Source organism: Sebastes umbrosus, chromosome 16 (genome assembly GCF_015220745.1).
Source record: "Sebastes umbrosus isolate fSebUmb1 chromosome 16, fSebUmb1.pri, whole genome shotgun sequence".
In the NCBI taxonomy this organism is placed as follows: Eukaryota; Metazoa; Chordata; class Actinopteri; order Perciformes; family Sebastidae; genus Sebastes; species Sebastes umbrosus.
The window spans coordinates 25,783,816-25,797,545 of record NC_051284.1 but is presented as its reverse complement, the minus strand read 5'-3'; the positions used below and the strand labels follow the sequence as shown (position 1 = coordinate 25,797,545).

Genomic DNA, 13,730 nt, shown 5'->3' with positions numbered 1-13,730 from the left:
AGTACAGTATATTGAAATTTTTTTTTTAAAAATGTCATATGTAAAAAAAAATTATAAAAAAATTCTGGTATTGTATGTAAAAAAAAGTAAAAAAAAAAAAAAAAATGTCATAATATAGTATATTGAAAAAAAGTTTTAAAAAATGTCATATGTTAAAAAAAAGGTCATAAAAAAAGTTTTAGTACTGTATGTCAAAAAAAGTAAAAAAAAAAAAAAAAAAGTCATAGTATAGTATATATTGAAAAAAAGTTTAAAAAAATGTCATATATAAAAAAAATCATAAAAAAGTCCTAGTATTGTATGTCAAAAAAAGTTTAAAAAAAAAAATTAAAAAAAATCATAGTATAGTATATTGAATTTTTTTTTTGAAATGTCATATATAAAAAAATTCTGGTATTGGATGTCAAAAAAAGTAAAAAAAAAAAAAAAAAAGTCATAGTTTGGTATATTGAAAAAAGTTTTGAAAAATGTCATATGTTAAAAAAAGAAAAGTCATAAAAAAGTCACATTTTTTATTGTATGTCAAAAAAAGTTAAAAAAAAAAAAAAAAGTCATAGTATAGTATATTGAATAAAAGTTTTAAAAAATGTCATATGTTAAAAAAAAGGTCATAAAAAAAGTTTTAGTACTGTATGTCAAAAAAAGTAAAAAAAAAAAAAAAAAGTCATAGTATAGTATATATTGAAAAAAAGTTTAAAAAAATGTCATATATAAAAAAAAATTATAAAAAAATTCTGGTATTGTATGTAAAAAAAAGTAAAAAAAAAAAATGTCATAATATAGTATATTGAAAAAAAGTTTAAAAAAATGTCATATGTAAAAAAAATAATAAAAAAGTTCTAGTACTGTATGTCAAAAAAAGTAAAAAAAAAAAAAAGTCATAGTATAGTATATTGAATAAAAGTTTTAAAAAATGTCATATGTTAAAAAAAAGGTCATAAAAAAAGTTTTAGTACTGTATGTCAAAAAAAGTAAAAAAAAAAAAAAAAGTCATAGTATAGTATATATTGAAAAAAAGTTTAAAAAAATGTCATATATAAAAAAAATCATAAAAAAGTCCTAGTATTGTATGTCAAAAAAAGTTTAAAAAAAAAAATTAAAAAAAATCATAGTATAGTATATTGAATTTTTTTTTGAAATGTCATATATAAAAAAATTCTGGTATTGGATGTCAAAAAAAGTAAAAAAAAAAAAAAAGTCATAGTTTGGTATATTGAAAAAAGTTTTGAAAAATGTCATATGTTAAAAAAAGAAAAGTCATAAAAAAGTCACATTTTTTATTGTATGTCAAAAAAAGTTAAAAAAAAAAAAAAAAAAAAAAAAATCATAGTATAGTATATTGAATTTTTTTTTTTTTAAATGTCATATATAAAAAAATTCTGGTATTGTATTTAAAAAAAAAGTAAAAAAAAAAAAAAAGTCATAGTTTGGTATATTGAAAAAAAGTTTTAAAAAATGTCATATGTTTAAAAAAGAAAAGTCATAAAAAAGTCACATTTTTTATTGTATGTCAAAAAAAGTAAAAAAAAAAAAAAAAAAAAAAAAATCATAGTATAGTATATTGAATTTCTTTTTAAAAAATGTCATATATAAAAAAAAATTATAAAAAAATTCTGGTATTGTACGACAAAAAAAGTAAAAAAAAAAAAAAAAGTCTTAGTATAGTATATTGAAAAAAAGTTTTAAAAAATGTCATATGTAAAAAAGAAATCAGAAAAAAGTTCTAGTATTGTATGTCAAAAAAAGTAAAAAAAAAAAAAAAAAAATCATAGTATAGTATATTGAATTTTTTTTTTTAAATTTCATATAAACAAATTCTGGTATTGTATGTCAAAAAAAGTAAAAAAAAAAAAAAAAGTCTTAGTATAGTATATTGAAAAAAAGTTTTAAAAAATGTCATATGTAAAATAGAAATCAGAAAAAAGTTTAAGTATTGTATGTCAAAAAAAGTAAAAAAAAAAAAAAAAGTCATAGTTTGATATATTGAAAAAAAGTTTTAAAAAATGTCATATGTTAAAAAAAGAAAAGTCATAAAAAAGTCACATTTTTTATTGTATGTCAAAAAAAGTTAAAAAAAAAAAAAAAAAAAAAAAATCATAGTATAGTATATTGAATTTTTTTTTTTTTAAATGTCATATATAAAAAAATTCTGGTATTGTATGTCAAAAAAAGTAAAAAAAAAAAAAAGTCATAGTTTGGTATATTGAAAAAAAGTTTTAAAAAATGTCATATGTTTAAAAAAGAAAAGTCATAAAAAAGTCACATTTTTTATTGTATGTCAAAAAAAGTAAAAAAAAAAAAAAAAAAAAAAAAAATCATAGTATATTATATTGAATTTATTTTTAAAAAATTTAATATATAAAAAAAAATTATAAAAAAATTCTGGTATTGTACGACAAAAAAAGTAAAAAAAAAAAAAAAAGTCTTAGTATAGTATATTGAAAAAAAGTTTTAAAAAATGTCATATGTAAAAAAGAAATCAGAAAAAAGTTCTAGTATTGTATGTCAAAAAAAGTAAAAAAAAAAAAAAAAAATCATAGTATAGTATATTGAATTTTTTTTTTTTAAATGTCATATAAACAAATTCTGGTATTGTATGTCAAAAAAAGTAAAAAAAAAAAAAAAAGTCTTAGTATAGTATATTGAAAAAAAGTTTTAAAAAATGTCATATGTAAAATAGAAATCAGAAAAAATTTTAAGTATTGTATGTCAAAAAAAGTAAAAAAAAAAAAAAAAGTCATAGTTTGATATATTGAAAAAAAGTTTTAAAAAATGTCATATGTTAAAAAAAGAAAAGTCATAAAAAAGTCACATTTTTTATTGTATGTCAAAAAAAGTTAAAAAAAAAAAAAAAAAAAAAAATCATAGTATAGTATATTGAATTTCTTTTTAAAAAAATGTCAAATATAAAAAAAAATTATAAAAATATTCTGGTATTGTACGACAAAAAAAGTAAAAAAAAAAAAAAAAAGTCTTAGTATAGTATATTGAAAAAAAGTTTTAAAAAATGTCATATGTAAAAAAGAAATCAGAAAAAAGTCCTAGTATTGTATGTCAAAAAAAGTTTAAAAAAAAAAATTAAAAAAAATCATAGTATAGTATATTGAATTATTTTTTTTTGAAATGTCATATATAAAAAAATTCTGGTATTGTATGTCAAAAAAAGTTAAAAAAAAAAAAAAGTCATAGTTTGGTATATTGAAAAAAGTTTTAAAAAATGTCATATGTTAAAAAAAGAAAAGTCATAAAAAAGTCACATTTTTTATTGTATGTCAAAAAAAGTAAATAAATCTAAAAAAAATCATAGAATAGTATATTAAAAATTTTTTTAAAAAATGTCATGTAAAAAAAATTATAAAAAAATTCTGGTATTGTATGTCAAAAAAAGTAAAAAAGAAAAAGAAATGTCATAATATAGTATATTGAAAAAAAGTTTTAAAAAATGTCATATGTAAAAAAAAGGTCATAAAAAAAGTTTTAGTATTGTATGTCAAAAAAAGTAAAAAAAAAATAAAATAAAATCATAGTATAGTATATTGAATTTTTTTTTTTTAAATGTCATATATAAAAAATTCTGGTATTGTATGTCAAAAAAAGTAATAAAAAAAAAAAGTCATAGTAAAATATATTGAAAAAAAGTTTTAAAAAATGTCATATGTAAAAAAGAAATCAGAAAAAAGTTCTAGTATTGTATGTCAAAAAAAGTAAAAAAAAAAAAAAAAAATCATAGTATAGTATATTGAATTTTCTTTTTTAAATGTCATATATAAAAAAATTCTGGTATTTGATGTAGAAAAAAGTAAAAAAAAAAAAAAGTCATAGTTTGATATATTGAAAAAACGTTTTAAAAAATGTCATATGTTAAAAAAAGAAAAGTCATAAAAAAGTCACATTTTTTATTGTATGTCAAAAAGTTAAAAAAAAAAATCATAGTATAGTATATTGAATTTTTTTTTTTTTAAATGTCATATAAAAAAATTCTGGTATTGGATGTCAAAAAAAGTAAAAAAAAAAAAAAAAGTCATAGTTTGGTATATTGAAAAAAGTTTTAAAAAATGTCATATGTAAAAAAAAATTATAAAAAAATTCTGGTATTGTACGACAAAAAAAGTAAAAAAAAAAAAAAAAAGTCTTAGTATAGTATATTGAAAAAAAGTTTTAAAAAATGTCATATGTAAAAAAAATAATAAAAAAGTTCTAGTACTGTATGTCAAAAAAAGTAAAAAAAAAAAAAAAGTCATAGTATAGTATATTGAATAAAAGTTTTAAAAAATGTCATATATAAAAAAAAAAAGTAATAAAAAAGTTCTAGTATTGTATGTCGAAAAAAGTTAAAAAGTTAAAAAGTTAAAAAAAACTCAACTGAACAAAGTAAAAAAAATCATAACAAAATATGTCGAAAGTCTGGTTGAGTAAAACTTTTATTTTACAATCAGTATTATTATTATTCCATTTTTAATACCGGTAGTTTAATAGTAATAATACCTTCTTACTTACTTCCCGTTTTTTTATTTTTAATCTTGTGTTTTTGTATATCAGCATAGACAGTAAACCGGTTAAGTCTTGAGAGAGAAGAAGGGACCAACTATTTCAGTGAAGGTGAACTAACTCATTGAGGAGTTTCACTTTGCTTCCCTCGGTTACAGTCTGTGGAGCTCTGTGGTTGTTGCTGCCTCCTGATGGGCTGAAGGAGGAACTGCAGGTTCGACCTTTGAATTACAAAGCATGGAGGCAAATCATAAAATGCAAAATACAGATTAAGTTGTGATGTCATGTAGTTTTACTACCTCAACTCTACATGTTATACATGTTTCTAGATTGCACACTGGACTAAATATTGCACTGTATCTGTGATTTTTTTTGTTTACATGGAACAGCTTATAATTAATGCTCACTGTTTTATTTCCAACATGTCATTACGGTCCTACTCTCTGGAACTTTGTCTGCTATAAGAGTGTATTCTTTTAAAAGCAGACTAAACACACTTTTTCATAGTATTTTATATGGCAAAAGGTTAAAAAAAATAATTGTATAGTATGTTGAAGAAGTCATAATATATTATATGGAAAAAAGTTTTTTTTTTTTTTTTAAATGTCATAGTAAAGAATGTAAGAAAAAGTTGTTTAAAAAAAAAAAAAAAGTCAAAGTATTCTACCATGAAAAAAGTAAAAAAAAAAATTATAGTATAGTATTTCGAAAAAAGTAATAGTTTTTCCTCCGTTTTATTTATTAGTATGATTTTGAGTGCCATCTTTGTAAAGCATCCTTGGGTTTCTTGAAAGTCCAATTTATTATTATTATTAATAATAAAATGTCGAAAAAAGTCATAGTATAGTATGTCAAAAGTGTGGTTAACCAATAAAACTTTCATTTTACAATCAGTATTATTATTATTCCGTTTCTAATATCAGTAGTTTAATAGTAATACAAATACTTTCTTATTTACTTACCTTCTTCTTTTTATTGTAATACCTTACTTAAACTTATGTTTTTATCTTATGTTTTTGTATATCTTCTTATCTTGTTTTCGTCATGTATGATCTTTGCCTATTTTTGTTTTACTTTGAAGCACATTGATTCTACGCCTGTCGTATGAAATGTGCTATAAATTATAAATACATTTGACTTATTTGTTTTTTATTATTATTGTTGGATATTTTATTTTAGTATTAGTTTAACTGTCTTATTTTATTTGCACCATGTAAAGCACTTTGTAACTCCGTTTTGTAAAGTGCTTTTCTTTTTTTTAACTTTCAGTACATTATATCACTACTTTTATTGGCTGTCTTTATATTTAAAATTCTACTTGAGTGCATTGCTGCATGACTGTTTTCTTAAGATTTTGTAATGAATATTATAGTGAATTTGCTAACACAAAAATGTACTCTAATTTAATACAATTACTAGTATTAATTCATTACCGGTGGTGGAAGGAGTATTTAGATAGCAAAAGTAATACCACACTAAAATACAGTATCTACTAAAAGTGAAGGTCCTGCATTTACAATGTTACTTATGCAGAGGTATTAATGTTCTTTCAGTACTCATCCTATTATATCTCTTTTTGTATTGACCCTGCAGTCACATTTTTAATTCTAATTCGATTGTATTGTTCTTGTATATGTAAGTGTTACTTCAAAATATAGTTTTTTTTTGTTTTTTAATTTATTTCAAATTCATTACTGTTGACTTTATTTTTCTGTCTTCTTTTTTAGTATAGCACTTTGAGCTACAGTCAATGAATTAATTGTTATATAAATATAAAAAAAATGATAATATACATACCACTGTATATACATCAAATGCACAGACGAACACCCTATAAAACTTGATATACCTGGAAATAAATAAACCTGACTGCCAACAGAAGATTAGCTTCCTCCTCTTTGCTGTAAAATAAAGAATGTGAACAGGGAAACTAGTATTTATTATGTGCACAGGCAGGCAGCTCATGAAACGTGTACAATATTATGAATCAAACAGCATTATCAGTCATTATCAGTTTGTTGCCCTTTATTTCTAAGCATTTCATCTCAAAATATTGTACTACTGTTATCTTTGGCAACAAATCAGAGACCCCATCCCTCCACTTTCTGACGTTTTACTTTAATTTGAGCCTCACCTTTTTTTTTGCCATTTGACTTCAACATGAAATCATAAGTCGTAAAACATTACGTAGCCCTCCAGTCTGAGAGCTCAGGAGGATTAATACTGAAGCTCAAAGTCGGTATATAAATACATTTGAAGAAACTTCATCATTAGCCTTCTGAGTGTTAAACGGCCAGCGAGTATTGTGGGGGTTTTAACGGGTTGATTTTCAGCATCACACTCTCATGCGTTACAAAGGCTTATCAAGATCTTGATAGAAAGAACAGGATAATAAACATACACGTACTGTAAACAAAATACAGCATACTAGAGGAAAATATGTTCCACTTGGCCTACAATCTTCATTAAGTATAAATTAGTATTTCCTTAAAATGCCTGTTTTAGATGCACTTTAGCTCATTCACTACTTGTTATGTCATAAAATATATTGGATTGTGAGTGGCAAAAAAAAGAGAGATATCATCCAGCAAAATAAAGAAAAAGGATTATAGTGTGCAGACTTGTGTTAATCTTCCATCTGTTCTGTAATATATGACGAAGTGCCGGATGGGCAAAGATTGCACTTCGCTGACTTTTTGTGCCTCAAAAACTCCCATCAAGGTATTTGAAAAGATTTCAAATAGTGTGACCCAGGTCTCCTGTACAGCGTGTGGTTTAGTAGCTCTGAGACTCAGATCATGTTGGGCGCTACGTTGTGGAGGATGACGTCTCCGGTCACTCGCAGCAGGGTCACTTCCTCCAGCCCGCCGACTCTGTGCTCGTACTCCAGCAGATGGGAGCCGTCCACCGCCACTCTAAACGAGTCCTCCTCCACGAGGATCTTCAGCTGCAGGTAGAGAAATACAAACGTTATGCACAACAAGCCAAGTATTAACCATAGACTGTATATAAAGATGGATGACATGACAGCTCCCCAAAAGTGAAGCCAAAACATCTGGATCGCCCCCTGGTGGCTGGCTGCAGTATAGGTCATAAATCCCGCCCCCTCCATGTTAGCAGATGGGACATGGGCTAAACTAAAAAGTCAAAGTACACGTCAAATAAATTCATCCCGATGATGGTTTCTGTCATTTTAGGTAGTTCTTATCACGCTGATGTATGTTCAAATGCCTGCCACCCCGGCTCCAAATGATGTCAAGATGGAAGCTCCCATAACTGGGATATTTTGGCTACACTTTTGTACAGTGGGAGGAAGTGGAAATGCGTCATCCATCTATATACTGTCTATGGTATTAACCCTGATGACGAGTTCAGACTACACAATATCAGCCAGATAGTAGGTCGACAAAAACTAAATGAAAATGGGTATCAGGCAACAATTTTTATCTTAGCTACAGTTCCATTATAATAACACTTTACCTCAAAACGCTGTCCAGGAACAAATGGGAAGCCTCCTTCCCGCTCCTCTGGCCCCCAACATCCACCTAGGTTGGAGTTTCTGACAATTGTTTGGTCACGAAATCGAGGATTTAAGTGAAAGACGACGTCTGGACCTTTGATGAAGTCAATTTGGAACCTGCAAGAAAAAAGATCAGGGGCCGGTTGAACAAAATACCTGAAGTTAAGATTTTAAAAGTCAAAGTTGAGGTTTCTTTAAAATAAAATAGGTTGCACAAAACACCCTTATAAGTCTCCTCCTTAAGGTTTCCTTATAATGTTCACTTAAGTATTTAAGGTTAATCTTCGTCTTGTAGTTAAGGAATCCCTGAAAGTTAGTTACTCCGTTGCTCAAATTTACTTTTTAGTATGTTCTTTCTTATACTGTATTCCTCCAGAAGTAGAATCTTTACCTCCTCTGACCAATTTGGTTTTCTTGTCTTCTTTTCTTCTGCCATTTTGTTTTACTATCTATAGGTCAACTTTGTGAGGTGATAACAGGCATCACAGTGCAAGCAAACAAACGGTCTCCATGGAAACTGTAGAATGTTATTGATGTAAAATCTCTTTCAAGCAGTAAACACCCTTAAGTAAGTCCCTCAGATGAGGAGAAATTAAGCTTCAAGTGTCATACTTAAGGAGAAAACTTAAGGTGTTTCCACTGCCAAATTAATAAAAGATAAATGTGGCTTGAACAAAAGAATAACATTATTGATTGATTAATTTTGGAAGAGTATTTTCAAGTATTTTGCAAACAAACAGCCTAATTTCACTGTCAGCAACAGCCTTTTATCAACAGTTGTAAAGAGAAAGTAAATGGTGCAGAGTGTAGTGAGTCATTGTTAATGAGAGACGATGTTTCACCACCAGTGTGGACCACATGTTGAAGACGACAACACTGCCATGATCTCCTCAACCAGAAAGCATCACTGTGAGCAGAGTTAGAGGATGATTACTGTTCATAGTATACCTGTCTGCACCAGGAACGGGCTCCCCATCTATTGTGATTACAAGTCGTGGCATAAGTCCAGCATGAAGTGGGAGATCATACGGCACCATCTGTAAGAAATATTCTGATTTTAAAATCACAACAATACATTTACCACGCTCTGTTTAGAAATGAAGTTAAAAAAATGCATAATGAGAAATTGTGAGTGTTTATTAAGGAAAGATACACAAATAGAAACAGTGTTCACCCTCTTTCCCCCGAGGAGCAGAGGTACAATTGTTTGCATTTTATCACAAATACTCTGAACTTAGTGACGTACAGCGGAGTGCTTAGTATCACAAAATAGCAAGGGGAGTTTTAGTTAAACATTATTCAAAACTGTGACCCAGCCCACATTCCCAATGCAACACCCCAATGAGTCATCTCCTCCTTTTAGTTCAACACTCTTACGACATTCACAATGACTCGTCAAAACAGCGACAGAAAAGTAAACTAAAAGAAAGTCAAATCAGTTTCCAACATTTCTACTACAACAAGGCATCGACTGTACAAACTGACTTCTGAGCAAAATGACAGAAAACAAAAAATACTTTTGAATTATAACCATGTACGAAAGTGACAAGGTGGTGTGGATATAGTGATACAAATTGTAATCAAACTGTGATTTTATCAGAGAATATAAAAGTGTCTTAATACATTAAACATGAGTTCTGTGTAAATGTGTAATTTTAAATCATATTGCACTTCATTCAAACAATACATATAGGCAGATCAAACATAAACCCTAACTGTGTACTGTGAATACAGTCTTTTAGCTACATTTCCATGTAGACTAATCAAACCATATGTTGATTCTGGAAGTGATGTCCTTGTCCGACTGAAAAGTTGAGTTCATTGCTTTCAATTATATGGTGGATTATATCTCGGCTGAAAGACAAGAATACATTTTTGATAACTACTTTTGAATATTTGTTGATTGTGTTTTATGTTTTGCTTTGCTTTGCACCCCAGCAGAGCCCAAGATACAGAAAAGATTAACCAAATGCAGCCTTCACTGAAAATGAGCAGTAAATCCCAACAGCTAACTTTGTTTTTCCACCAGCAGCAGCAGCATTAACACCACACCAGTCACACTGAATATTCTAGAAGAAACCCTGTGTTAGAGTAGAATTGAATATCTCTAGATAGCAGGTGACCTGCTAAAGTGGCTGGCAGTGTTGCTGGTAGTAATTTCCCAACTTAAATCCCCAAAGACCGTCACCCCAAGAGAGATGCTCCACTGCACACCGGAGCAAAAACACAGCAAAGAAATGCAGCAAGCGAGCAACATAAAGTTATTTACAAAGTGTTAGTACTCACCATCATGCCTCCTGGAGCGGCAGGCCCACCGTACGGACCCATAGGCCCAGGGCCAGGACCAAAGGGGCCAGGGGCAGGAGGGAAGCCTCCACCTCCAGGTGGTCCCCATGACCCAGTGGGCATTGGGGGAAAGCCTCCAGAAGGGTAGGCAGGGAAAGAACCAGGGCCAGCTGGAGGGGGGAATGCACCTGGACCACCTGGTCCGTACATCCCGTTGCCTCCTCCTGGCTGACTTCCTGGGTAAGGCACATTTGGATAAGGCCCAGGTGGAGCTCCTGGGCCAGAAGGAAATGGTCCAGTTGGGTAAGAAACAGGGCCTCCGGGGAGCTGTCCTGGAGCTCCTTCAGGTGGGTACTGCCCGGGGAACTGCCCAGGGTACTGCTGCCCTGGGAACTGCCCAGGGGCTCCGGGGCTGGAGGGGAACTGCCCTGGGGCTCCTGGTGCCGGTGGGTATTGTCCAGGTATCCCAGGACCAGGGGGGAACCCACCAGGTGCTGAAGGAGGTCCTGGGTATTGTGCTGAAGGAGGTCCTGGGTATTGCCCTGGTGCTCCAGGACCAGAGGAATACGGGAACTGCCCTGGCGCTCCTGGGCCAGAAGATCCACCAGCATAGTCACCCGGAGCGGAGGGCTGGGTGGGAGCTCCTGGGGCTGAACCGGGCCATCCCGGGTTAGCAGGAGGTGGAGGGTTACCAGCAGGGGCCATCGGGTTAGTGTTCCCTATGTTCTTTGCCTTGCCTTGGGTGTCGTCTCCTAAAGCATCTAACAGCTATAAACAGAAGAGAAAGGAAAAGTGACTCTCTGTAGTGTACACAATAAAAGAACTGTTCAAACACTAAAAATGTGCAATCCTCACCGAGAAATCTGACATGATCTGAAAAACAACACAAGTTTCATTAGTTTTATAAGAACAACCGAGTATAAGTCAAGTCAAGTCAAATTTATTTCTATAGCACATTTAAAACAACATGAGCTGACCAAAGTGCTTTACAGACATAGGCAGAATAAAACCAGGTCAACAGATCAGACAACAAAAACTCACACATCCACAGACAGAGCCCAAGATCAAATCCATGAGTAAAAGACTGTTATAATGAGCATTATAAAAGGCCAATTAGAATACAGTGATTGGTGATCTGAATATTTGTATATATCCTGGATCATACTTGTATCTTTGTCTTCCTGACCGAGGTCATCTCTCTAAGCACATACACACATCCATACAACACATATACCCTTCCACACACTCCCACCCTTCACCACATTTATCTTTATTTAAATGTATTTATTTTATTTTAATTATTTGGATTGTTTAAGTCTGTGTCCTCCCTTTCTCTCTAATTGAAATTACATTTTAAGATGAAGTCTCTGTCTCCCCCCTTGTTTTAAGTTGTAAAATGTTGTGTAAAAAACAAGGAGACAGCTGTAAAATGAGAATACAGTGGTAAAGAATGTGATGATGATTATATAAGTTCACAATTGAAGTAGATTCAGAAGCCTATAACAAGCTGTCAGACAGTGGAGAGCTCTGTGACACACACAGAGACTCTGAGTAATAGCACACTAAATGTTTCCATCTCCGGATAATGATCAACTAAAGACATTTAGGTAGAGCTGAAACATCTTCACCAAACTTAAAGATCATTAGGACAAGCTAAACAGATGCTAAGCTGACTTTAGCTGCACATTAACAGAGATATAGTTGTTAAAACATCTAGTTAGCTAACTGATCACATAGTTGTAGCTAATAGTAGCTAGCTAGCAGCAGCTAACTGTTAGCTCGTTTGTTTATTTCAGCAGCTCGGTGATTAAAAGAGAATAAAACTGATGTTTCCTGCTACCTCGCCTGTAGATGAACTCCTCTCGGATGATATGTGAGTAGCAGTGGTGATTTCTCCAGCTGGTTTAGCCTGCTGAGGGATAGAACTACAAGCTAACGTTGAAGCTGCTGCTACAACAACTACAACTCTACTCAAGGAAGGGCGTGAACGCGCTGGCGTGATGACGTCACGTGAAGGGGTGGGCGCATTCCGGAGGACGCGTGAACGCGCACGTACAAAACACACCCATGCTAAAAAAATAAAACTAAGTTATGTAAAATTATAAAGAAAATTAAGAAGAGCGTTAAGAACCTGTGACAAAAAATATTTTAAACGTTTTAAATTAAAAGATAAATACAAGTAAAATGCCCTTTATACCAAGTAAACTAAACACTTAGAAATTAATAATTAATGGGATTTTTATGGATTCGACCTTTTTATTCTGCAAGGTGACATCTGTCTATATTCCACTCAGGGCTGGACTAACTTCCTATGTGGCCGCGGGGCAAAGAAGAAAAGGATCCCCATTAGCTGATACCAATGGCAACAGAGGTCCTAAATCAAGTACATAACATTTATCACATACATACTATATACAAAATCATATTTGTGTTACACTAATAACATTCAAATTTTCCAAACATATATAAATTTCACCTTCATACACATCTTCCACAACCATTTAGCCTCAAGGCCCATCATCAGGGAAAAGGAAAAAAAGAAAAACCGAACATGACCAACACTGGACTATCGATCAGCTGCTTAAGTAATGTATTCTTAGATGGTATTTGAATGAGGATTTGCTTTGGGCCCCCATCAACCCTCCACTCTATGAGCAACATCTTTTGTTTATAGTAATGTGATAAAACACAAATTTATTGAGGAATATGCACCATAACATAAAGGTCTTAAAATCTGATTTGACACATGGGCTCTCTACAATAAATGGTGGAAAATAAATATTTTGTGCTCTTAAATTTCTATTGTACAAATTACTATTTGTTCATATAAATAAGATAAGACAAGATAAGATATTCCTTTATTAGTCCCACAGTGGGGACATTTGCAGTGTACAGCAGCAAAGGGGATAGTGCAAAAAACAAGATGCATCAGCTAACACAGTAAAAAAAAAAGAGCTAAACAAAGTGAAACAAAATATGAACCATTTAAATAGATGGAAGTATAAAAAAAGGAGCAGTATATACAGTATTGAGAATAAACAGACTATTAACAAAATTGCACAAGTCGAAAAAGATATTGCACAGTGAGAATGAATTACACCTGAGTAGTAATAATGATAATGATATATATATATATATATTATAATTATATTATATATATAAATTAACAGGACATAACAATATTGTTAACATTTTAACATGTTTAAAGGTGCCCCAAAGGGAGAAAAAATATGAACGGTAGTCAACAGAGAGACAAAATCTTTTTTGTCTGAAATGGTTTATTTCACAATAATGACCGGCTCGCTGTGCATTATCCCTTAAATACATTACTAGATTAATAATACTGAAGCATTAATATGTAGCCCAAGTAGCTCATTTCAGACCCAATTTTGTTTCTATATCAATGCATTGTGTTATAAAATCATCATATATTTCC

General features: G+C 30.3%; 1 protein-coding gene across 1 annotated transcript; it reads right to left on the bottom strand.

Moving 5' to 3' along the window:
* Nucleotides 1-6,408: 6,408 nt before the first annotated feature.
* On the bottom strand, nucleotides 6,409-12,295 carry lgals3a (lectin, galactoside binding soluble 3a). The gene is made up of 6 exons (XM_037746279.1): nucleotides 12,135-12,295; nucleotides 11,150-11,167; nucleotides 10,295-11,062; nucleotides 8,957-9,045; nucleotides 7,969-8,125; nucleotides 6,409-7,435 (listed from the first exon to the last, which is right to left on the bottom strand). The coding sequence occupies exons 2-6, from the start codon at nucleotides 11,162-11,164 to the stop codon at nucleotides 7,280-7,282; spliced, it is 1,185 nt and encodes a 394-aa protein (XP_037602207.1). The 5' UTR covers nucleotides 11,165-11,167; nucleotides 12,135-12,295; the 3' UTR covers nucleotides 6,409-7,279.
* Between the last annotated feature and the right edge of the window lie 1,435 nt (nucleotides 12,296-13,730).

Bases quoted from the DNA above. Each gene is read 5' to 3' on its own strand.
- lgals3a (XM_037746279.1), bottom strand. The intron at 9,046-10,294 runs GTGAGTACTAAC...TATTTCTTACAG, and splicing joins CCGCTCCAGGAGGCATGATG to ATGGTGCCGTATGATCTCCC. The intron at 7,436-7,968 runs GTAAAGTGTTAT...CTCTACCTGCAG, and splicing joins TTCCTGGACAGCGTTTTGAG to CTGAAGATCCTCGTGGAGGA.